General features: G+C 43.1%; 1 protein-coding gene across 4 annotated transcripts in view; it reads right to left on the minus strand.

The window, feature by feature from the left end:
* Window positions 1-5,353: 5,353 nt before the first annotated feature.
* Window positions 5,354-25,350, minus strand: part of LOC137372810 (AP-1 complex subunit mu-1-like) — a 70,641-nt gene continuing 50,644 nt past the window's right edge. For 3 of the 4 annotated variants that reach the window (XM_068037105.1, XM_068037104.1, XM_068037107.1), the window contains 4 exons: window positions 23,850-24,008; window positions 21,650-21,775; window positions 19,949-20,024; window positions 5,354-5,863 (listed from right to left, as the gene is read on the minus strand). In XM_068037105.1, the coding sequence (XP_067893206.1) occupies window positions 5,844-5,863; window positions 19,949-20,024; window positions 21,650-21,775; window positions 23,850-24,008 (381 nt within the window). In that variant the 3' untranslated portion in view covers window positions 5,354-5,843. The remainder of the gene's footprint in view (window positions 5,864-19,948; window positions 20,025-21,649; window positions 21,776-23,849; window positions 24,009-25,350) is intronic. The other variant, XM_068037106.1, reaches the window with a different exon arrangement.

A 25,350-nucleotide genomic window follows, 5' to 3' on the forward strand; every position in this document is an offset into this window, starting at 1 on the left:
CTCCTTGGGATCAAGGCTACCAACTGCTGTTTCGGCTGATGGTGCCTCTGTACCATTCTTACCATCCAAACAAAGCAAGGTTGGAGACATAATAAAGTCCATGCATCTAGCAGCACGTCCAGCGATAGCAGGAAATGGCCGCCAGCATTTTTGGGGTTGGGGGGGGCTAAAGTTGTGCAGATTAGTGTGGTTTACTTTTATGTTGCACAGTACAGCCATCGAAAGATGAACTGCAGCCAGGGAGGAACTGTTTGAGGAGGTAGCTCAGGAGGAAGCCCTATAACAGCTGGTAGACAAATACAGATCTTGATTCGAAGAAACATCTTGTGTCAAAACACCATGCAAGCTCACCACTCCTTACATCTTCCCCTTCAGTAAAAGGCAATCATCACTAAAATACCCTTATTTCTCTCAGTCATCATTCTTCTATGGTGAGTATTACCTACTTATCTAAACTAGGGAATTTCAATTGGGAAAATTTAAATAAGAATATAAGCACAAGCATGACTAGAAGTGTTAATTACAATTTAATTAAGAAAATTAGTTAATTAAAACAATAAAGATGGCTGGGCAGGTATGCTGCAGCTGCAATATCTGGAAGCTGGTGCACCCTATTGTGATCCACAGCAAATACATCTGTAGTAAGTGTCTGCAGCTTGAGGAATTTCAGCTCAGAGTCAATGAGCTGGAGGCTGAGCTACAGACACTGCGATGCATCAGGGAGGGGGATGGTTACCTGGACACTTTGTTCCAGAAGACAGTCACACCCCTTAGGCTAGAGTCATCTGAGTTGGTCCATGGTTAGGGACAGGAGGGTCTTCTTTGGCCTCCTTATCTCGAGAGACAATGGATAAGCGCCTGGAGGTGGTTAGTGGTTTGTGAAGCAGCGCCTGGAGTGGCTATAAAGGCCAATTCTAGAGTGACGGGCTCTTCCACAGGTGCTGCAGAGAAATTTGTTTGTCGGGGCTGTTACACAGTTGGCTCTCCCCTTGCGCCTCTGTCTTTTTTCCTGCCAACTACTAAGTCTCTTCGACTCGCCACACTTTAGCCCCGTCTTTATGGCTGCCCGCCAGCTCTGGCGAATGCTGGCAACTGACTCCCACGACTTGTGATCAATGTCACAGGATTTCATGTCGCATTTGCAGACGTCTTTAAAGCGGAGACATGGACGACTGGTGGGTCTGATACCAGTGGCGAGCTCGCTGTACAATGTGTCTTTGGGGATCCTGCCATCTTCCATGCGGCTGCCATCTTCCATGCGGACAGGAGGGTGTGACTGCGAGTAAGGCAGGTAAGGGGATCAAAAAGGTAGGAGTGGAGCAGCCTCAACCCTTGCACTTGTCCAACAGGTTTGAGGTTCTTTCAGCTTGTATGGATGAGAGTGGGGGCTGCAGCATGGATAAGTGAACTGACCGTCATTCAAGCAGGGAGAGTAAATAGGAATGTAGTGGTAGTAGGGGACAGTATAGTCAAGGGGATAAACACGGTTCTCTAGCTGAGAGCGAGAGTCCAGAAGGTTGTGTTGCGTGCTAGATGCCGGGTTTGGGACATCTACTCAGGGTGGGACAGGAACTTGCAGTGGGAGGGGGAAGGATACAGTTGTCGTGGTCCATGTGGGTACCAACAACATAGGACTAGGAAAGAAGTTCTGCATAGGGAGAATGAGCAGCTCAGTGTTAAATTAAAATGCAGAACCACAAAGGTAATAAACTCTGTTTTATTACCTGGCCCACAAGAAAATTGGCGTAGAGGAAATAAGATTAGAGAGTTAAATGTGTAGCTGTAAGATTGGTGTGGGAGAAATGGGTTTTAATTCATGGGGCACCGACACCAGTATTGGGGAATGTGGGAGCTGTACCATTGGGACAGTCTACACTGAACCCTGCTGGGACCAGTGTTCTGACTTGTGTAACTAGGGCAGTAGAGAGGGCTTTAAACTAAATAGAGGGGGCGAGAAACCATGTGAGATAAGATGTGGTAAATTTAAGGGAAAGGACAAGGCAAGAAAGCAAGGTAGCAATAAAGGGTAATGGAGTGTGGCAGAAAGGAACAGAGCACACAAATGTGAGTGCTCTAGCAGATACGGCAAGAATTTGCAAAAATAGTAAAAAGAACTAAAGGCTCAGTATCTGAATGCATCGTTTTGTTGCAAGTGCTGTGCACATCGTCAGCTCAAATAGAAATAAATATGTATGATCTGATAGCTCTTAGAGACGTGGCTGCAAGATGACCAAGGCTGGGACCTGGATATTCATGGGTACATGATATTTTGGAAGCAAAGGAAACTCGGAAAAGATAGAGGGGCAGCTCTGTTAATTAAGGATGACATTAGGACAATAGTGAGAGATGACCTTCGTTCTAAAGATTCTATAGAATCAGTTTGAGATAAGAAATAACAAAGGTAAAAAGTCACTTGTGGGAGTAGCTTATAGGACCCCCCCCCCCCCCCCCCACCCCCACCCCCCACAACAGTAACTACACTATGGGACAGAGTATACAGGAAAAAATTGTTTTTTTAAATTCATTTGTGGGATGTGAGCATTGCTTACAAGGCCATTCGTTTGTGGGATGGGGGCGTCGCTGGCTAGGCTAGCAGTTATTGTCCATCCCTAGTTGCCCTTGAACAGAGTGGCTTGCTAGGCCATTTCAGAGGGCATTTAAGAGTCAACTACTGCTACCTAGAGGCTCCTATACTATGAGGTCATTAATTAATCCTGCCTCATTGCACACTAGTAGGTTTAGAATAGCCTGCTCTCTAGTTGGCTCTGGAAGGTCCTGCTCTAAGAAATTGTCCTGAAAACATTAACTCATCTTCCAGTCTACCTTTTCCAATCTGATCAGTCCAATCTATGTTTTGGATTAGAATCACCCATGATTATTGTCGTATCTTTCTCACAAGCCCCCATTGGGAAGGTGGTGGCGTAGTGGTTATGTCACTGGTCTAGTAATCCAGAGCCCAGGCTAATGCTCTGAGGCCATGGGTTCGAATCCCACCATGGTGAAATTTGGATTTAATTAATAAAAATCTGGAATGAAAAAGCTAGTCTAATGATGACCATGAAACCACTGTTGCTTATTGTAAAAACCCAAATGGTTCACAAATGTCCTTTAGGGAAGGAAATCTGCTGTTCTTACCTGGTCTGGCCTACATGTGACTCCAGATCCACAGCAATGTGGTTGACTCTTAAATGCCCTCTGAAGTGGCCTAGCAAGCCACTCCATTCAAGGACAATTAGGGATGGGCAATAAGTGCACTGATGCCCACATCCCACTAATGAATTTTTAAAAATCACCAGAGAAAGGGTACTGTGAAAACTGTTAGAACTGAAGGCTGACAAGTCCCCAGGACGTGATGGACTTCACCCTAGGGTCATAAAAAGAGTGGCTGTGGAAATAGTAGATGCATTGGTTCTGATTTTCCAAAATTCCCTACATTCTGGAATGGTCCCACTGGATTGAGAATAGCAAATATAACTCTTCTATGCAAGAAAGGAGAGAGACAGAAAATGGGAAACTACAGGCCAGTTAGCCTAACTTCTGTCAGAGGGGAAAATGATAGAATCTATTATTAAGGAGGTTATAGTTAGGGCATTTAGAAAATCTTAATGTAATCAGGCAGAGTTTTGTGAAGGGGAAATCATGTTTGACTAATTTATTAAGAGTTCTTTTGAGGAAGGACCATCAACCTGGATAAAAGGGAACCTGTAGATGTGGTGTACTTTGATTTCAAAAAGGCATTTGATAAGATGCCAAATCAAAGGTTACTACACAAAATAAGAGCTCATGGTATAGGGGTATCATATTAGCATGGATAGAGGATTGGTTAGCTAACACGAAGCAGAGAGTAGGGATAAATGGGTCATTCCTGTGTTGGCAAGCTGTAATTAGTGGAGTGCTATGGGGATCACTGTTGGGGCCTCAATTATTTACAATCTAGATAAATGACTTGGATGAAGATGAACCAAAATGTATGGTTGCTAAATTTGCTAATAAAGATAGGTAGGAGAGTAAGTTGTGAGGAGGACCTAAGGAGTCTGCAAAGCGACATAGATAGGTTAAGTGAGTGGGCAAAAATTTGGCAGATGGAGTATAATGTGGGAAAGTGTGAACTTGTCCACTTTGGTAGGAAGAATAGAAGCGCAGTATATTTAAATGGAAAGAGAATGCAGAACTCTGCAGACCAAGGGATCTGGGTGTCCTGGTACCTGAATCACAAGAAGTTAGTATACAGGTACAGCAAGTGATTAAGAAGGGAAATGGAATGTTGTTGAAAAGCAAGGACATTTTTGCTACAGTTGTACAGGGTATTGGTCAGACCATATCTGGAGTACTGCATAAAGTTTTGGTCTCCTTACTTAAGAAATGATATAATTGCATTAGAAGCTGTTCAGAGAAGGTTCACTCGATTGATACCTGGGATGGGCATGTTATCTTATGAACAAAGGTTGGACAGGTTGGGCCTGTATCCACTGGAGTTTAGAAGAATGAGAGGTGCTCTCATTGAAACGTATAAGATTTTGAGGGGACTTGACAGGGTGGATGCTGAGAAGATGTTTCCCCATGTGGGAGAGACTAGAACTGGGGGACACAATTTAAAAATGTTCTTCCCATTTAAGATGGAGAAGAGGAGAAATTTTTTCTGTGAGGGTCATCAAGGCTGTGGAATTCTATTCCCTAGAGAGCAGTGGAAGCAGGACCATTGAATATTTTTAAAGCTGAGTTCGATGGACTCTTGATTGACAAGGGAGCCAAAGGTTATAGCAGGTAGACAGGAAAGTAGAGTCAAGATAATGACTCATCTGACTATGGCCTCATCAAATGGCAGAGCAGGCTCGAGGGCCGAATGGCCTACTCCAGCTCCTTATCGTATGTTAACGTATGTATGTATGTATGTATGCAGTTTTCAACCCCTCATCAAATGTAACTATCCATAAACTTTTCAGTGTAAAAATAGCTTTGCATTTTCTGGAGTTGACACTTCTGTTTCAAGCAGAGATCAACGAGGAGACATGGCACCTGCCTACAGCCTCTGGACAGTGCTGGCTGGCATTGACGGCATCTGCCTCTTCTTTGCCTACGCTTTTGAAGACATTGTCGTCATGGCAGAAAAATAAAACTCTCCTCCTGTGCTGCATTTACTGCAGAAAGACCTTGATAAGATCCTTTCCACAGAGGGGGCCCTGCTTCTTCCATCATCCCCCTCACCCCCACGCTGCTTGCCATACATCCCCATAAAAAAAAAAATCACTCACCAACTCAGGACAGCACATAGACTAATGAAAGAATTAGAAATACAGAAAAATGGCAGAGCAACAAATTGCCAAAGCAGCCACCACTACAGCAACCCAACACCTTGCCGTCATTTGTGTGGTTTTAATGAACAAATCTATTCATACTGCTAAAGTAACAACCCTCTGAGGCTCTATTCTAAACCATGCAATAATGTGTCTAGTACATTAAAGGATTAAGTATTGTACAGATGCGTACAATGTCTGATTTTAAAACGAGTTGCATTAGAGGCTGATTCTAATTTTTCTCCACAATACTTGTTCTAAACAAATGTATGAGACATAAAATGGGATTCAAGTTAACAATTAACTTTTTTTTAGTACGTGACTATCCTTACTCTTTGACTCCAGCTTTAGCCCAAAATTCAAAAAATGTTCAGTTGGAATTGTGAACATACTGCACACTTGAGTCTTGAGTGAAGCATGCTGTGAGGTCTCCTTCATTTCAGTTTGAGACAACAGCTGATTTCATTTTTCACTGCATTCTTGCGAATGATGTGCAGAGTTAAAACTGCGGAATTCTCTGCATAAAGTGGAACTTAGCAATTAAGTACTTTACATCCGGATTTGGAAATCTAAGGAGAAAAAAGAAATTTGCATTTATATAGCCCCGTTATCCTTAGGACCTCTCCAAGTGCTTCACAACCAGGGAATTACTTTTAAAGTATAGTCACTTGTGTAGGCAAGCATAATAACCAATTTGCATACAGCAAGGTCCAACAAACAACAATGGCATAAATGACCAGTTAATCTGGCATTATTTGAAGGATAAATGTTATTTCAGACACTGGAGACTGCCCTACTTTTCTTTAAATAGTGATATGAAATCTTTTCGGTTCATCTGAACAGGCAGACTCCCAGTTTAACATCTCATCCTCGGTGCTTTGACATGATGTACCTGTCTAAATTATGTGCTCAAGTCCTGGAATGGGGGCTTGAACCCACAAACTTCTTAGAAAAATGATGAGTTTTGACTTTATTATAATATTTTTAAGTATTAAACAATTCCATCATGTGGCAAAGTATGAGTGCTAGGGGAATAGTAGCACAATGCTAATGTTACTGGATGAATAATCGAGTAGGCCGGCCTAATGCTCCAGAGCCGTGAGTGCAAATCCTACCATGCAGCTGGGCAATTTAAATTGAATTAATTAAATAAATCTGGAATTAAAAAGCTAATATCAGCAACGATCATGAAATTATCAGATTGCCATAAAAACCCACCTGATTCCCAAACCCACTTGATTCCCTAGATTCTTGATTGACAAGGGAGCCAAAGGTTATAGCAGGTAGACCGGAAAATAGTTAAGATCATGACTGATCTGATTATAGTGTCAAATGGCAGTGCAGGCTCGAGGGCCGAATGGCCTACTCCAGCTCCTTATCGTATGTTAACATGTATGTATGTATGCAGTTTTAAGCCCTCATCAAATGTAACTATCCATAAACTTTTCAGTGTAAAAATAGCTTTGAATTTTCTGGAGGTGACACTTCTGTTTCAGACATGGCACCTACCTACAGCCTCTGGACAGTGCTGGCTGGCATTGACTGCATCTGCCTCTTCTTTGCCCACACTTTTGAAGACTTTTAAGGAAGGAAATCTGCTGTCCGTACCTGGCCTACTGAAATGTCCTAGCAAGCCATTCAGTTGTATCAAACCACTACAGAACAGTTGAAGAATAATAAAACCGGACAGACCACTGGGCAGCAACCTAGACACTAAATACGACAAAGGCAAACCCTAACCAGTCAACCCTGCAAAGTCCTCCTCGCGAACATCTGGGGACTTGTGCCAAATTTGGGAGAGCTGTCCCACTAGTCAAGCACCAGCCTGACAGTCATACTCCCAGAATCACACCTTATAGCTAATGTCCCAGACTCCTCCATCTCTGAGCAGTCAGGCATCCTCAACATTGCCTCAGGAACCCCAAGAAGTCTCATGGCATCAGATCAAACATTGGTAAGGAAACCTCCTGTGCATTACCATGTACTGCCCTCCCTCAGTTGATGAGTCAGTCTCCATGTTGAACACCATTTGCATTAAGAATGGCATAGGCACATAATATACTCTGGATGGGGTCTTCAATGTCCATCACCAACAGTGGCTCTGTAGCACCACTACTGACCGATCTGGCTGCATCCTGGAGGATATATCTGCCAGACTGGGCCTGTGACAGGTGATGAGAGAACCAAGAGTGAAAAACCTACTTGGCCTTATCCTCATCTGTCACAGATGCATCTGTCCATGACAGTATTCATAGGAGTGACCACTGCACAGTTCTTGTGAAGATGAAGTCCCGTCTTCACACTGAGGACACCCTTCATCATGTTGTTTGGAACTACATCGTGCTAAATGGGATCCATTCAGAACAGATCTAGAAGCTCAAACCTGGGTATCCATGAGGCGCTGTGGGCCATCAGCAGTAGCAGAATTGAATTCAACCACAATCTGCAACCTTATGACCTGGCATATTCCCCACTCTACCATTACCATCAAGCCAGGGGGATCAACCTTGGTTCAATGAGGAATGCAGGAAAGCATGCCAGGAGCACCACCAGGAAAGTCTAAAAGTGAGGTGCCGACCTGGTAAAGCATGCTAAACAGTGGGAATGATATGCAATTGACAGAGCTAAGCGATCCCACAAGTCAGGGATCAGATCAAAGCTCTGCCATCCTGCCATATCCAGTCGTGAATGGTGGTGTACAGTTAAACAACTAACAGGAGGAGGAGGGTCCACAAACATCCCCATCCTCAATGTTGGGGGAGCCCAGCATATCAGTGCAATAGACAAGGCTAAAGTGTTTGTGACCATCTTCAGCCAGAAGTGCCGAGTGGATCATCCATCTTGGCCTCCTCCTAAGGTCCCCAGCATCACAGATGACAGTCTTCAGCCAATTCGATTCAGTCCATGTGATAGCAAGAAACAGCTGAAGGCACTGGATACAACAAAGGCTATGAGCTCCGACACCATTGTGGCAGTATTACTGAAGAATTGTGCTGGAAAAATAGCTGTGCCCCTAGCCAAGCTGATCCAGTACAGCTACAACACTGGCATCTAGCTGACAATGTGGAAAATTGCCCAGGTTTATCCTAGTCATTTATAGAGTAATTTACGGCATAGAAGGAGACCATTCAGTCCATCAAGTCCATGCCACCTCTCCACAGAGCAATTCAATCAGTTACCCTCCCCCTGCTTAGTTCCCGTAGCCCTGCAAGTTTATTTCCTTCACATGCCCAATTTCCTTTTGAAATCATTGATTGTCTCTGCTTCCACCACCCTTGTGGGTAGCTAGTTCCAGGTCATTACGATTCGCTGTGTAAAAAAGTTCTTCCTCATATTCCCCTTGCATCTTTTGCCCAAAATCTTCAATCTGTGTCCCCTAGTGCTTGTACCATCAGTTAATGGGAACAGTTTTTCCTTGTCTAACTTATCTAAGCCTATCATAATCTTGTACACCTCTATTAAATCTTCCCTCAATCTCCTTTGCTCCAGGAAGAACAAACCCATCTTTTCCAAGCTAACCTTGTAACTAAAATCCCCCAACCCAGGAAATCTCCTCTGCACTCTCTCAAGGATCCTCACATGCTTCCTAAAGTGTGATGACCAGAACTGGACACAATACTCTTGTTAGGGCTTCACCAGAGCTTTGTAAAGGTTCAGCTTTTGTACTCTATGCCTCTATTCATGAAGCCCAAGATCCCATATGCTTTACTAACCACTCTCTCAATATGGCCTGCCAATATTGCCTCTTCCTTCTGCCAATATGCATCACCTCACACTTGTCTGCATTAAATTCCATCTGTCACTTACCTGATCATTTCGCTAGCCTATATATGTCCTGTTGCAGGCAGCTCGTATCATCTTCATTATTTGCCACACCTCCAAGTTTAATATCATCAGCAAATTTTGAAATTCTACTCTGTATTCCAAGATCCAAGTCATTTATATATAGCAAAAAAAGCAGTGGTCCCAGCACTGACCCTTGTCTATCATTCATTCTGAAAAACAACCATTTACCATGACTTGCTTAAATCAATTTTTTTTTTACCCAATTGGACACTGACCCACCTATTCCATGAGCCTCAATTTTGTTGACCAACCTTTTATGTGGTACTTGACCAAATGCTTTCTTAAAATCCATATAGACAATATACACCGCATTCCCTTCATCAATCTTCTCTGTTACTTCATCAAAAAATTCAGTTAGATTAGTCAAGCATGATCTGCCTTTTACAAATCCAAGTTGGCTATCCTTTTCAAGTGCCTGTTGAGTTTTCCCTGATTATTTTTTCTAAAACCTTACCCACCACTGATGTTAAACTAACTGGCCTATAGTTGCTAGGACTGTCCTCACACAGTCTTGAATAAGGGTTTCACATCTACCACTCTTCAATCCTCTGGCACCTTCCCCATATCTAGGGAAGATTGGAAGATTACAACAAGTCCTTCTGCTATCTCTTCCCAACTTCCTTTAGCAACCTGGGATGCAAGCCATCTGGACTATGTGACATATCTACTCTAAGCCTGGTTATGACCAGGTAAGAAAGGTGTCTCGGGTTCCCTCTCAGCCTTCACCTGGTCTTATTGTAACAGGGTTTAATTTTAAGCACACCATGTTTTTAGCTCCACCTTGGTGAATCCTTGTTCACTGCTTTACAATTATAAGGCAAAGAAACCAGCACAAACAGGCTTTCTTAGGTTTAAAGAAGAAAAGTTGAAATTCATTAAACTTAAACTCTAATTCAGGTAATGCCTACAGATACATGACACGCCCACGCAAGCATGCATACGCGATACACACATGAAAATAGAGACAGAAAAGAGCAGAAGAAAAATAAAGTGGAAAAGTTTGAGGCAATATCTGAAGGGTTTTTGTTACGGTTCTTTGAGTTCACTGTAGAATCCTTGAATGTAGGGAGATCTTGCTTTTCATTGGGGCCCAGTATTCATCTTAAACCTTGTTCGCTGTAGGAGACGTTTCTCTCTTGGGATTCATGTGTCTTCAGTGGATTCAGAGGCTTGTGAGAAAGAGATGGGAGCAGACAAACAGGGGAGGCTGTGGTGAACCAGCCAGGAGAGATCTTCTCAGTCCAGGAGCATTCTACTTTCTGCCCAAACTGTTTGTACAAATTCAAAAAACTCAGGTCGCCCAGCAGGTTAATCACGGGACAAGCTGGTTTGAACATGTCTGTTTGTGTATTCGGCAATCTTAGCAGTCGACCTGGAATGCGAGTTCCCCCATCTTCAATGTCTGGTGATCAAAAGTCCACACTGAATGTGTCAGGGAATGGTCCTTTGTCCTTTCCAAGCACTGTCTGTTAATATGCAAATGTCTTTCCAGCCAAGGGTCTATTGTGAGTTGAATGTGTCAGGGAAAGGTTGCTTTGTCCTTCCAAACACTGACTGTTAATATGCAAATATCTTTCCAGCCAAGATCTGGCAATTTTTTAAAGCTAGTCCTTTCTTTAATTCAACAACAGTTTGAAATTTAATGTCCATGTGGCAAAATTAATATGCCTCATGCTTGGCAGGTGAGGGCCTGCATGACAATAGCCAGCCTTTCCAATACCTCCTTCCTCTCAATTTTTACCCTATCCATTGCCTCTGCTCTCTCTTCTTCTACCAATATTTTGTCAGGTTCCTCTTCCTTAGTAAACACCAATACAAAGTACTCATTAAGCATTCTGGTCTTGGGCTGTGCCTCTAAGCATATATTACCCTCTTTGTCTCTAATAGGCCCCACTCCACCTCTAACTAGTCACTTAATATTTACACGCTGGTAGAAGATTTTTGGGTTCTCTTTTGCCATTCTATTCTCATACTCTCTCTTTGCCAGCCTTATTTTCCTCTTCACCCTCCCCTTTCAACTTATTGTATTTGGCCTGGTTCTTACTTGAAGAATTCACCTGATAAGCATCATACACCCTCTTTTTTTGATTCATCATAATCTCTATCTCGCTCGTCATCCAAGGAGTCCCGTTTCTGGTTCCCCTACCTTTCGTCCTTGTTGGAGTGTACCTAGTCTGCACCTGAAGCATGCCTTCCTTAAAGATAACCCATTGTTCCGCTATAGCTTTTCCTGTTGGTCTGTGGTTCCATTTTATTCTGGCTAGATCCCTTCTCGTCGCATTGAAATTAGCCCTCTTCCAATCTAGCCATTCTAATTTATATTGTTCCTTGCTTTTCTGTATTATGAGTCTAAACCTTATGATACAAAGATCACACTTTTCCAAGTGCTCCCCCACAGACACTTGGTCCACTTTGTCCACCTCATTTCCCAGCACCAGATCCAGCAATGCCTCCTTTCTAGTAGGTCCAAGAACATACTGATCAAGGAAGTTCTCCTGAACACAATCCGTAAATTACTCCCCATTTACAATAAAATTATCCCAATCGATATTTGGGTAATTAAAGAACCCAATTTTTTTTTTCATTCATGGGATTTGGGCATCGCTGGCCAGGCCAGCATTTATTGCCCATCCCAAATTGCCCTTGAGAAAGTGGTGGTGGGCTGCCTTCTTGAACCGCTGCAGTCCATGTGGGGTAGGTACACCCACAGTGCTGTTAGGAAGGGAGTTTCAGGATTTTGACCCAGCAACACAGGAACGGCGATATAGTTCCAAGTCAGGATGGTGTGTGACTTGGAGGGGAACTTGCAGGTGGTGGTGTTCCCATGCATTTGCTGCCCTTGTCCTTCTAGTTGGTACAGCTCGCGGGTTTGGAAGGTGCTGTCGAAGGAGCCTTGGTGCATTGCTGCAGTGCATCTTGTAGATGGTACACACTGCTGCCACTGTGCGTCAGTGGTGGAGGGAGTGAATGTTTGTAGATGGAGTGCCAATCAAGTGGTCTGCTTTGTCCTGGATGGTGTCGAGCTTCTTGAGTGTTGTTGGATCTGCACCCATCCAGGCAAGTGGAAAGTATTCCATCACACTCCTGACTTGTGCCTTGTAGATAGTGGACAGGCTTTGGGGAGTCAGGAGGTGAGTTACTCGATGCAGGATTCCTAGCCTCTGACCTGCTCTTGTAGACACAGTATTTATATGGCTACTCCAGTTTAGCTTCTGATCATTGGTAGCCCCTAGGATGTTGATAGTGGGGGATTCAGCGATGGTAATGCCATTGAATGTCAAGGGGAGATGGTTAGATTCACTCTTGTTGGAGATGGTCATTGCCTGGCACTTGTGTGGCGCGAATGTTACTTGCCACTTATCAGCCCAAGCCTGGATATTGTCCAGGTCTTGTTGCATTTCTACACGGACTGCTTCAGTATCTGAGGAGTCACGAATAGTGCTGAACATTGTGCAATCATCAGCGAACATCCCCACTTCTGACCTTATGATTGAAGGAAGGTCATTGATGAAGCAGCTGAAGATGGTTGGACCTAGGACATTACCCTGAGGAACTCCTGCAGTGATGTTCTGTAGCTCAGGTGATTGACCTCCAACAACCACAACCATCTTCCTTTGCACTATGTATGACTCCAGCCAGTGGAGGGTTTTCCCGCTGATTCCCATTGACCTTAGTTTTGCTAGGACTCCTTGATGTCATACTCGGTCAAATGCTGCCTTGATGTCAAGGGCAGTCACTCTCACCTCACCTCTTGAGTTCAGCTCTTTTGTCCATGTTTGAACCAAGGCTGTAATGAGGTCAGGAGCTGAGTGGCCCTGGCGGAACCCAAACTGAGTGTCACTGAGCAGGTTATTGCTAAGCAAGTGCCACTTGATGGCACTGTTGATGACACCTTCCATCACTTTACTGATGATTGTTTAGTTTAGTTTAGAGATACAGCACTGAAACAGGCCCTTCGGCCCACCGAGTCTGTGCCGACCATCAACCACCCATTTATACTTATCCTACACTAATCCCATATTCCTACCACATCCCCACCTATCCCTATATTTCCCTACCACCTACCTATACTAGGGACAATTTATAATGGCCAATTTACCTACCAACCTACAAGTCTTTTGGCTTGTGGGAGGAAACCGGAGCACCCGGAGAAAACCCACGCAGACACAGGGAGAACTTGCAAACTCCACACAGGCAGTACCCAGAATTGAACCCGGGTCGCTGGAGCTGTGAGGCTGCGGTGCTAACCACTGCGCCACTGTGCCGCCCCTTAATTGAGAGTAGGCTGATGGGATGGTAATTGGCCGGGTTGGACTTGTCCTGCTTTTTGTGTACAGGACATACCTGGGCAATTTTCCACATTGCAGGGTAGATGCCAGTGTTGTAGCTGTACTGGAACAGCTTGGCTAGGGGCGCGGCAAGTTCTGGAGCACAGGTCGTCAGTACTATTGCCGGAATATTGTCATTGAATAAGGCCCATAGCCTTTGCAGTATTCAGTACCTTCAGTCGTTTCTTGATATCACGTGGAGTGAATCAAATTGGCTGAAGTCTGGCATCTGTGATGCTGGGGACTTCAGGAGGAGGCTGAGATGGATCATCAACTCGGTACTTCTGGCTGAAGATTGTTGCAAATGCTTCAGCCTTGTCTTTCACACTGATGTGCTGGGCTCCCCCATCATTGAGGATGGGGATATTTGTGAAGCTACCTCCTCCAGTTAGTTGTTTAATTGTCCACCACCATTCACGGCTGGATGTGGCAGGACTGCAGAGCTTAGATCTGATCTGTTGGTTATGGGATCGCTTAGCTCTGTCTATCGCATGCTGCTTATGCAGTTTGGCACGCAGATTGTAGCTTCACCAGGTTGACACCTGATTTTGAGGTATGCCTGGTGCTGCTCCTGGCATGCTCTCCTGCACGCTTCATTGAACCAGGGTTGGTCTCCTGGCTTGATGGTAATGGTAGAGTGGGGGATATGCGGGCCATGAGGTTACAGATTGTGGTTGAGTACAATTCTGCTGCTGCTAATGGCCCACAGTGCCTCATGGATGCCCGGTTTTGCATTGCTAGATCTGTTCGAAATCTATCCCATTTAGCACGGTGGTAGTACCACACAGTACGAAGGATGGTATCCTCAATGTGAAGGCGGGACTTCGTCTCCACAACAACTGTGTGGTGGTCTACCAATACTATCATGGCAGATGCATCTGCGGCAGGCAGATTGGTGAGAACGAGGTCAAGTATGTTTTCCTCTCTTGTTGGTTCCCTCACCTCCTGCTGCATACCCAGTCTAGCAGATATGTCCTTTAAGACTCAGCCAGCTCGGTCAGTAGTGGTGCTACCCAGCCACTCTTGGTGATGGACATTGAAGTCCCCCACCCAGAGTACATTCTGTGCCCTTGCCACACTCAGTGCTTCCTCCAAGTGCTGTTCAACATGGAGGAAGCTGAGGGAGGGCGGCAGGTGGTAATCAGCAGGAGGTTTCCTTGTCCATGTTTGACCTGATGCCATGAGACTTCATGGGATCCGGAGTCGATGTTGAGGACTCCCAGGGCAACCCCCTCCCTACTGTATACCACTGTGCCACCACCTCTGGTGGGTCTGTCCTGCCGGTGTGACAGGACATACCCAGGGATGTTGATTGCAGTGTCTGGGACATTGTTTGTCAGGTATGATTCCGTGAGTATGACTATGTCAGGCTGTTGACTAGTCTGTGGGACAGCTCTCCCAACTTTGGCACAAGCCCCCAGATGTTTGTAAGGAGGACTTTGCAGGGTTGACAGGGCTGGGTTTGCTGTTGTCGTTTCCGGTGCCTAGGTCAATGCCGGATGGTCTGTCTGGTTTCATTCCTTTTTATTGACTTCGTAGCGGTTAGGTACAACTGAGTGGCCTGCGAGTCCATTTCAGAGCGCATGTAAGAGTTAACCACATTGCTGTGGGTCTGGAGTCACATGTAGGCCAGACCAGGTAAGGACAGCAGATTTCTTTCCTTAAAGGACATTAGTGAACCAGATGGGTTTTTACAACAATCGACAATGGTTTCAGGGCCATCATTAGACTAGCTTTTAAATTCCAGATTTATTAATTGAATTCAAATTCCACCTTCTGCTGTGGTGGGATTTGAACCCATGTCCCCAGAGCAATACCCTGTGTCTCTGGGTTACTAGTCCAGTGACAATACCACTACGCCACCACCTCCCTCGTATTACCACTCTATAGTTCTTGCACATCTCAGTTCACAGAAAGAGGACAAATCCAATCTGGCCAATTACCACCCCATCAGTCTACTCTTGATTATCAGCAAAGTGATGGAAGGAATCACTGACCATGCTATCAAGTGACCCTTAGTCACCTGTAACCTGCTCATCAATACTCAGTTTGGATTCCACCAGGGGCACTCGGCTCCAGACCTCATTACAGCCTTGGTCCAAACCTGGGCAAAAGAGCTGAATTCTAGAGTTGAGGTATGACTCTCGCCAGTGGAAAGTTTTCCCCTGATTCCCATAGACTTCAATTTTACCAGGGCTCCTTGGTGATGAAAGTGACTGCCTTTGACATCAAGGCAGTAATTGACTGAGTGCGGCACCAAGGAGCCCTGGTAAAATTGAAGTCAATGGGAATCAGGGGAAAACTTTGCACTGGCTAGAGTCATACCCAGCACAAAGAAAGTTGGTTGTGGTTGTTGGAGATCAATCATCTCAGCCTCAGGACATCGCTGCAGGAGTTCTTCAGGGCAATATCCTCAGCCCAACCATCTTCATCTGCTTCATCATTGACCTTCCCTCCGTGGTATGGTTAGAAATGGGATGTTCACTGATTGCAGTGTTCAGTTCCATTTGTGACTCCTCTGATAATGAAGCAGTCCATGCCTGCATTGAACAAGACCTGGACAACATTCAGGCTTGGGCTGACAAGTGGCAAGTAACATTCATGCCACACAAGTGCCAGGCAACGGCCATCTCCAACAAGAGAGAATCTCACCATCTCCCCTTGACATTCAATGGCATTACCATCACTGAATCTCCCCACCATCTACATCCTGGGTGTTTGACGAGAAACTTAACTGGACCAGCCATACAAATACTGTGGCTACAAGAGCAGTTCACAGCTCAGGAATTCTGCTGTGAGTAACTCACCTCCCGACTCCCCAAAGCATGTCCACAAGGCACAAGTCAGAAGTATGATGGAATGCTCTCTACTTGTCTAGCTGAGTGCAGCTCCAACAAAACTCAAGCAGCTTGACTCCATCCAAACAGACCACATATCCACGTCATCACTAAGACTGCCTATTTCCCCTCTAACATTGCCGACTCCATCCCGCCCTAGCACTTCTGCTGCTAAACCCCTCATCCATGCCTTTGTTACCTCCAGACTTGAATATTCCAACACACGGCTAGCGACTTCCCTCATTCTACCCTCTGTAAAGTTGAGGTCATCCAAAATTCTGCAGCCCGTGTCCTAACACACTAAATCCCATTCACCCATCATTCCCAGGCTCACTGACGTACACTGGCTCCTGGTAAAGCAACGCCTCGATTTTAAAATTCTCATCCTTGCTTTCAAATTCCTCCTTGGCCTGTCTCTCCCTATTTCTGTAATCTCCTCCAGCCCCACAACCTCCAAGATATCAGCACTCCATTAATTCAGGCCTCTTGAGCATCTCTAATTTTAATCGCATACCATTGATGGATGTGCCTTCAGTTGCCTAAGCCCTAAACTCTGGAATATACTCCTACTAAACTTCTTCACCTCTCTACCTCACTTTTCCCCTTTAAAACACCACTTAATATCTATCTTTTTGACAAAGTTTTTGGTCATCTTCCATAACATCTCCTATGTGGCTCGATGCCATATTTTGTTTTATAATGCCTCTGTGAAGCCTCTTGGGATGTTTTATTACGTTAAAGGCACTATATAAATACAAGTTGTTGTTGCTTGATTGGCACCCCATCCACCCTCTTAAACATTCATTCCCTCCACCACCGGCACACAATGGCTGCAGTGTGTACCATCTACAAAATACATTGCAGCAACTCGCCAAGCTCCTTCAACAGAATCTTCCAAACCTGCGACCTCTACCACTTAGAAGAACAGGGGCTACTGGTGCATGGGAACACCACCCCTCCAAGTCACACAGCATCCTGACTTGGAAGTATCACTGGTTCCTTCATTGTCGCTGGGTCAAAAGTCAAAATCCTGGGAATCCCCGTGAGTATGCCTACACCACTGAACTGCAGCAGTTCAAGGCGGTGGCTCACCACCACCTTTTTCAAGGGTAATTTAGGGATGGGCAATTTAGGGATGGGCAATAAATACTGGCCTTGCCAGCAATGCTCACATCCCATAAACGAATAAAAAAGTATAAAACCAGATGTGACTGACTCAATTTTATAACCTGTACAGGATGTTGATAAAGTCCTTGTACAACTTGTACACATGATGGAAACTTTTTTATCCAATTGTTAATTGAGTTCCTATGTCGTGCATTTTTCCTACAATGAGCAGTGAATTTTCTTCTCACAGCTGTTATGGACTTCAGTTCTCCAAGCCATAACTCACAGTTCACCTTTTCTTCTTTTGTTGCCATTTTCAATCAGGGAAACATTAACAACATTAACATTATAAAACGTAATGAATTATGCTTTCATGTGCCATTAACAGTTTGCTTCTACCATGTGTACATTCAAAGTTGTTAAAGTGGCACTAGGACTTTATAAACACCTTGTAGTAAACATTAATTCACCCATTCGAAATATGAATACAAATTTGCTGTTTTCATCAGATATCAACAGTCACTTAGTAACATTTTTATATTTAGACTTGTGTATAATTTTGATGCACTGCCCGGGAAGGAAATCAGCACATAAATACATATCAAATCACATCTCCCACTTTTCAACCTCCCTAAAAAAAAAACACTTCATCGACAGTCACAATTGTTTAAAAATATAAAATTCATTTCTTGCATCTTAGCTTACCCCACTGCACCTCGACTGAATCCAATATTATTGCTCTCATTAAAAAAATGACCAATAAAAAGCAATCTTAATTGAAGTTCTACCTATATCGTTCAATTTATTTCAACCCAGTCACAGAATTCTTTTTCTCATTCAATAAACAATAGTGGAACTGTTTCCAGTAGCAGAAGGGTTAGTATCCAGAGAGCACAGATTTAAGGTGATCAGCAAAAGAACCAGAGTCGACATGAGGAAATACTTTTGTACACAGCGAGTTGTTATGATATGGAATGCACTGGCTGAAAGGGTGATGGAAGCAGATTCAATAGTAACAATCAAAACAGAATTTGATAAATACTTGAAGGTTTTTTTTAAATGGGTGAAGGGTAAAGAGCAGGAGAGTGGGATTAATTGGATAGCTCTACCAAAGAGTCAGCACAGGCACGATGGGCCAAATAGCTGCCTTCTGTGTTGTGTCAATCTATGATTCTATAATAATAGTGTGACATCTAAGAAGCTCTTCTGCCAAAAAAACACACCTGTGCACACACAATTTTCTGCACAGAAATATTCCCAATTTTCACACAAAGCTGAATCCATCTCATGAAGAAAATATGAAAGAATGAAGCTAGTTTGATCAGTCTCAATAAAAGGGGTTGGCCATTTAGGACTGAGATGAGAAGAAATTTTTTCACTCAAAGGGTTATGAACCTTTGGAGTTTTCTACTACAGGGGGCTCAGGATGCTCAGTCAATGAGTATATTCAAGTTTGAGATCGATAGATTTTTGGACACCAAGGAAAAAATGGGATAGTGAGGGAAGTTGTAGCTGAGGTAGAATATCAGCCATGATCTCATTGAATGGCAGAGCAGGCTTGAAGGGCCGAATGGTCTACCCTTGCTCCTGTTTCTTATGCTGTTAGCAGTACATGTAGCTAACTGCTGGCTATGAAAATCTGTGTCAGAAGTAGACAGCCAAGTGGAAATATGGTAAAGTATTGTCTGGTTCCGAGAATGTGCTTTCAAGACTTTTTTCTTGTTGAAGATCCAGCTGATAAAATTAGGTTTATTCAGAGAGCAGCAAAGGATCCATTTTGAACAGGATCACTTTTTGAGGTGTTCAAGTATTCATGTTTCTATAAGAAAGATAGTTTAGACAAGAAGCAATAGAATGCTTGTGAGACAGTTTTGTTAAAAATACATTCTGCAGATTAATGTTCCTGTTGCTACTTTTGCATTCTAATTTTGGAAATAATGTTATATACTCCGGGTAACAATCCAACCTAACAATATAGTGGAAAATAAGCAAAAATGTAGCAGTGTTGAAATTTAGTGATGGTGTCACACAAGCAATGATGTGGACCATCTACAGTATAAATACAGCCAGTGCAAATCCCATCCAAATAGCTTTCAATAGTTTAAAACATGAATAATGAGAGTGTGGGCTGGGCAGCCACTTCTAATTTTTTAAATAATTAAAAATTTGATTATCCCTACTGCTTTTTTCAAGCATTCAAAATATCACCTGCAATTGGAGGCAGGTTAACAGCATTCTGTGAATGGAGTTTTTCCATTCCCCAGGTTCCCAGTGTTGCAGGTGAGCAGGGTTAAGTTCAGCTCGTCGTCCAACTTGCAATTTACTCTGATTTACTCTTCCTTCCTGTTGGGGTATGTGGTCTTTATTGATGCCGCACCCCCACCCCCCACCCCGCACTGTGGCACAGTTAAAAACAGGATTTCATCACATGCATCAAATTTGTATCCATCATTGCATGTCATTCAGCATTGAGCTTCAACCTTGCCACAAAATATTTTGAAAAGACCATACTTGCAATTTTGTAATGAATAATTACCTCCACTTTTTGTTAGACATCTAACCCAGGATGTTGCCTCATAGGTGGACTTTTCAATTATTCGTACATATTTGATCTATAAAAATGAAACTGTATTATTTGGGCCTGTGTTTGATATAATATTTAATATTTGACAAACATTAAAATGTTATCAGTGTTGGACAACAGTTATAAAGAAAAATCACATGGTTGTATAAACAGTTTCCTATAATATTAAATCCAATATAGAACATAATCACAACATTAGAACTACACCTCCTACTTCACCAGTAGAAATGTTTCCATTTCTTACAGCAACCCATTCTTATGACCTACTGAAGGAGATTGCTAATTCCTAGATACATTCATTCTGCTGGGGTGAGACTCACAAAGTTCATTTCTGTTAGGATATAGTCAGGAAGGAGAGAAAGAGAGCCAGAGAGCGCAAAAAAAAAGAAAAAGAGTGATAAAGGAAAAGAAAAACAGCAGTAGGTAGGGAGAGAGAGAGAGAAGACAAGAAAAAATATTTCCATCTCATCAGTTTGGACTGGATTCCAACCCAGATTTCAGAGCTGAATGAAGAATGGATTCAACACTGGACTTACATTCATCTTTGACCAATATCCCTATATTGACTTTAAATAGGACACGGGTGGTCTGAATTTAAAGCTAAGCTCAAAATCTCGTTTTCGGGTTATCTTTTTGAAGACAGAATTTGGTTCATGAGAAATCTGAAGTAATTTGGCTTCACACATTGAGTGCCAGAGACCCTACAGAATATTTCACACAATCTGGAAGAAGACAATAGTCCAGCTAAATGCATAAAATAGTAACAGAAAGGCAGGTGCCCTCTGTAAACTGAGCTTTCCATTCCATGTCTGGTCCATCATCAAGCTATCTTCGTCCACCTCCATAATAGTGTCTGCTTACACCCCTCCCTCTTCCCCTTCATTGCATAAAACCTCATCCACACTTTCATTACATCAAGGATCAATTTTTCAGTGGCTTGCCTCATCTCCACCCTACATGATTGTGAGCTAATCCAATGTTCTGCAGCTGTCTACTGAGTCCTCTACCGCTCAAAGTCTCACATACCCATTACCCTTATCCTCACACAATTCCACTGGCTCCCAGTGCTCCACATGGCAACTTTAAGATCCTCATTATCATTTTCAAATTCTGCCACACCTCATGTGTATAGATTACTGAGTTGATATATATAAATGCAAATTTCTAGGATTGTTGTAAAACCTAAGAAAGCATGGTGGCAGGGAGGCCACTCAGCCCATCAAGCTTTCACATTCCAATGACCTATGTCGCTGCGTCATGGATGCTACACAACCCTTATTATGGAAAGGTTCTGCAACAGTTTGCTTCCTCCTCAGCTCCTCCCTCACTCTCCACACACAAGATAAATTAAGCACAATACTGGAACATTTTATTAATGTTACATCTTACATTATACATCCCAGTTTAATATGCTTCCTTGTTATAGCATTTCCATGCTCCCATCAGCCTAGAATGCATCACTTTCCAGACAACATTTGATCATCTCTACTGCTACTTTCAGCAATACCATTTGAACTCAGATATTCATCCAGCACTTTTTTTTAATGGCACTGAACGAGCATTAACTAAATCCATGTCACCTATCTAATACACTGTGGGGAAAAAAACTAAAAATCTCAGTCTTGTCTAAGGTTAGGTAAAAACAAACGATACCTGCAATCCTGATGCTGCTAGGTATTGGATTTTGAACTTCACTCTGATTGGAGGTTTTGCTTCAGGTTCCTCTGCCTCCACACTTGGCAGTCCCAGGTGGGCCTTCATTGTAAATTCTTTCCCTCCCTTAAGCAATTATGCAATGATAATACATTATTGACCACTACAAATTCTAGAAAAGTTTTCATTAAAGAGAAACTCCAAAATCCAAAGGACTTGTTATTTAAATTGGATAGCACAATTGTAGCGCAGTTCAAATTGGGATGCAAAAGATACCAGAATTGGAAGAGAGCAGACATCTCGACAGCTTGTAGGACTGAAGGAGGTTACAGAGATAGGGAGGGGCAAGATCATGCAGGGATTTGAAAACAAGGATGATGATTTTAAAATTGAGGCATTGTTGGAACGGGAGCTAGTGTAGGTCAACAAGCACAGGGGTAATGGGCGAACAAGACTTGACGCGAGTTAAGATATGGGCATCAGAGTTTTGGATGAGCACAAGTTTACGTACAGTGGATGATGGGAGGCCAGCCATGAGAGCACTGGAATAGTCAAGGAAAAAGGAAAGAAAAGAAATTGATGAAGGTTTCATCAGCGGATGAGCTGAGCCAGGGTCAGAGTCAGCAATGTTATGGAGGTGGAAGTAGGCAGTTTTAGTGATGAAGTGGATATGTGGGCAGAAGTTCATCTTGGGGGTCAAGCACAACCAAAGTTGTGGTCTGGCTCAGCTTCAGACAGTTGCCAGGGAGAAGAATGGAAATGGTGGTCAGGGAGGAAGTTTGTGTCAGGGGTCACAGACAATGGCTTCAGTTTTCCCAAAATTTAATATGAAATCCTCAAGCTAATTTTAATGATGGAAGCTGCATGATGATGCAGAACATTGAAATACAACATTTGGCATTAAGGCGTGATAAGCATGCAGATTCACAGCTCCAACGTTCAATGCTACAGGGTTTCCAATTTAAAATGTGATGCTGTGGGCTTCCCCATTGGTTGCAGGAAAAGAGAAAATCATAGGCTGATTTTATGAACTATTATTATCCACCTCAGAGTACCAGATATTGGTGGAGATCTGACCCATCATCTGTGCTTTAATGTATTGTCCAGTGATATAGGAAGAAAATAGAAGGACTTCATGCCCTCAGAAAAATAGTACTGGAACAAATGTTGGAGGAATATACATTAAACAGATGCTCTATAGTATCTGTAGTTTCAGGTTTATTGTTTCATGTACATATTAAAGCACATTTAACAGGGAATGACTAATTCAACTTACTAACTTAAATTATTGACTGCTGTAGAGATGGTCAAGATTTCTTTAATTAAATGCACTCAGAAGAATATTGGCCCAATTTCAGATAATCAGCTATAACTAACAAATAATTGCAATAAGGCTGTGTGATTTTTTTTTTCTTCTGAATCAGCAAGGACCGTCAATGAAACCAAGGATTTGTGGTGAAAGTCAACAATTGAGGAAAGACTTTTGGTCTTGCTTGTACACTGCTTACAGGTCAATAGGGAACGACAGAGAAGTAGCAGTATAAAGATTTTCTGGATGTAAAACTCTGGCCTAGCAACATTCCATAGCAAGCAGCAGAGTCAACACCATAAATGCGGCAGCACAACTGAAAACTTTTTGAAAGCTTTTGCAGTAATGAACACTTGCATTCAATATTAGTTGGCTCACAAATGTCAACATATCCTAATTTAAAATTAGATTCCCAATACTAAAAACATGTTGTATTAAGGACAATAGGGTAGGACAGTGCTTGGGAGTAGTAGGGTAAGAGATATTGTCCGTCATTCCTCACATGGTAAGGTCTCAATTCGGCTTTACCATCAGGGGAAGTCAAAGAACAGAAATCAAGTGCTTCCCCAAAAGGGAAAAAAAAAATCAAAGGAAGATTCAGCTCAGGCTATTCTCGCTGATCTCACATCTGCCACTGATGGAGTGGTGTATAAAATTCTCCACAAATAATCCGAATGCACTGTTACACCAGGGGTTAAGGTCTGAAGTAAATCAAGCTCAATAATTTGCAATTCCTTAAACTTTGAATTCTTCCAGAATTATGAGAAACAAAAGCATAAATATATTAGTGTAAACGTTCCCGCTATAATGGCAACCATCTGTAGCTAGCTATCCAGTTGTCCCCATTAAACATGCATCACTGATGGGTAATATGTTTTACATTGGACTTACTTTAATCGAATTTACAGACCAGATGATAACATTGTCCTTGGGTACCCATTCTACACAACCTTTAGCTGTGCCAAATTTTGGAGATGAAGCATCGCTGGGGACAGGGATGATGATGGCAATGTCTGTAGCAGTCAGGCGCTCTTTAAACTGTCCTTTAACCTGTAACATCATAGACATAGTCAACTAGAGAGGATCTTTTTTTTCCTGTATTATAATTGTTACTTTTACATGTTGACCTGCTTTCATGGCTCAGTGGGTAATGCACTGCCTGCCATGGCACTGACCCTCACAAACCAGAAAGGTTCCCAGTTTGAACTCTTGGCCTGTACAGAATTAATGACTCAGCTTAGAGCATGATAGAGATGTTACAATTGGTGTCAGTCTCCTGGGCTAGGGAAGGGAAAAATTAGCAAGACTCTTGTCTCTGATTGCTATCCAACTACTCCTGCTGGAAACTGTAAATTAGACTTGGCAGTGATGCCTTGATGCTGACATGCACCATCTAGATTTAGAGATAGAGCCAAAGAGTCATAGAGTTATACAGCACAGAAACAGGCCCTTTGGCCCATCATGTCTGTGCCAGCCATCAAGCACCTAACTATTCTGATCCCATTTTCCAGCACTTGGCCCGTAGCCTTGTATGCTATGTCGTTTCAAGTGCTCATCTAAATACTTCTTAAATTTTGTGAGGGTTCCTGCCTCTACCATCTCTTCAGGCAGTGTGTTCCAGATTCCAACCACCCTCTGAGTGAAATTTTTTTTCCTTAAATCCCCTCTAAACCTTCTGTCCCTTACCTTAAATCTATGCCCCCTGGTTATTGAACCCCTCTGCTAAGGGAAAAAGTTTCTTCCTATCTAACCAATCAATGCTCCTCATAATTTTGTATACCTCAATCAGGTCCCCCCTCAGCCTTCTCCACTCTAAGAAAAACAACCCTAGCCTTTTCAGTCTCTCTTCATAGCTGAAATGCTCCAGCCCAGGCAACATCCTGGTGAATCTCCTCTGCACCCTCTCCAGTGCAATCACATCCTTCCTATAGTCTGGTGACCAGAACTGTACACAGTACTGCAGCTGTGGCCTAACTAGCGTTTTATATAGCTCCATCATAACCTCCCTGCTCTTATATTCTATGCCTCGGCTAATAAAGGCAAATATCCCATATGCCTTCCTAACCACCTTATCTACCTGTACTGCTGCCTTCAGTGATCTATGGACAAGTATACCAAGGTCCCTCTGACCCTCTGTACTTCCTAGGGTCCTACCAACCATTGTATGTTCCCTTGCCTTGTTAGTCCTCCCACGATGCATCACCTGATGAAGAGTGATCTCTAAAATGAGAAGGCTTCCATGGAACGTACTGCAACTAGTGTGGCAAATGACACTTAAATGATCAAATGCAAGTAATGAGGCTAGGGAAGAGACAAAGTGAGAATTTAAATAAATGACTCTTCACTACAGGACACAATACAGGTGAAGGATCTTGGTTACTGATGAGTAGAT

The sequence above is a fragment of the Heterodontus francisci genome, chromosome 8 (assembly GCF_036365525.1).
Source record: "Heterodontus francisci isolate sHetFra1 chromosome 8, sHetFra1.hap1, whole genome shotgun sequence".
In the NCBI taxonomy this organism is placed as follows: Eukaryota; Metazoa; Chordata; class Chondrichthyes; order Heterodontiformes; family Heterodontidae; genus Heterodontus; species Heterodontus francisci.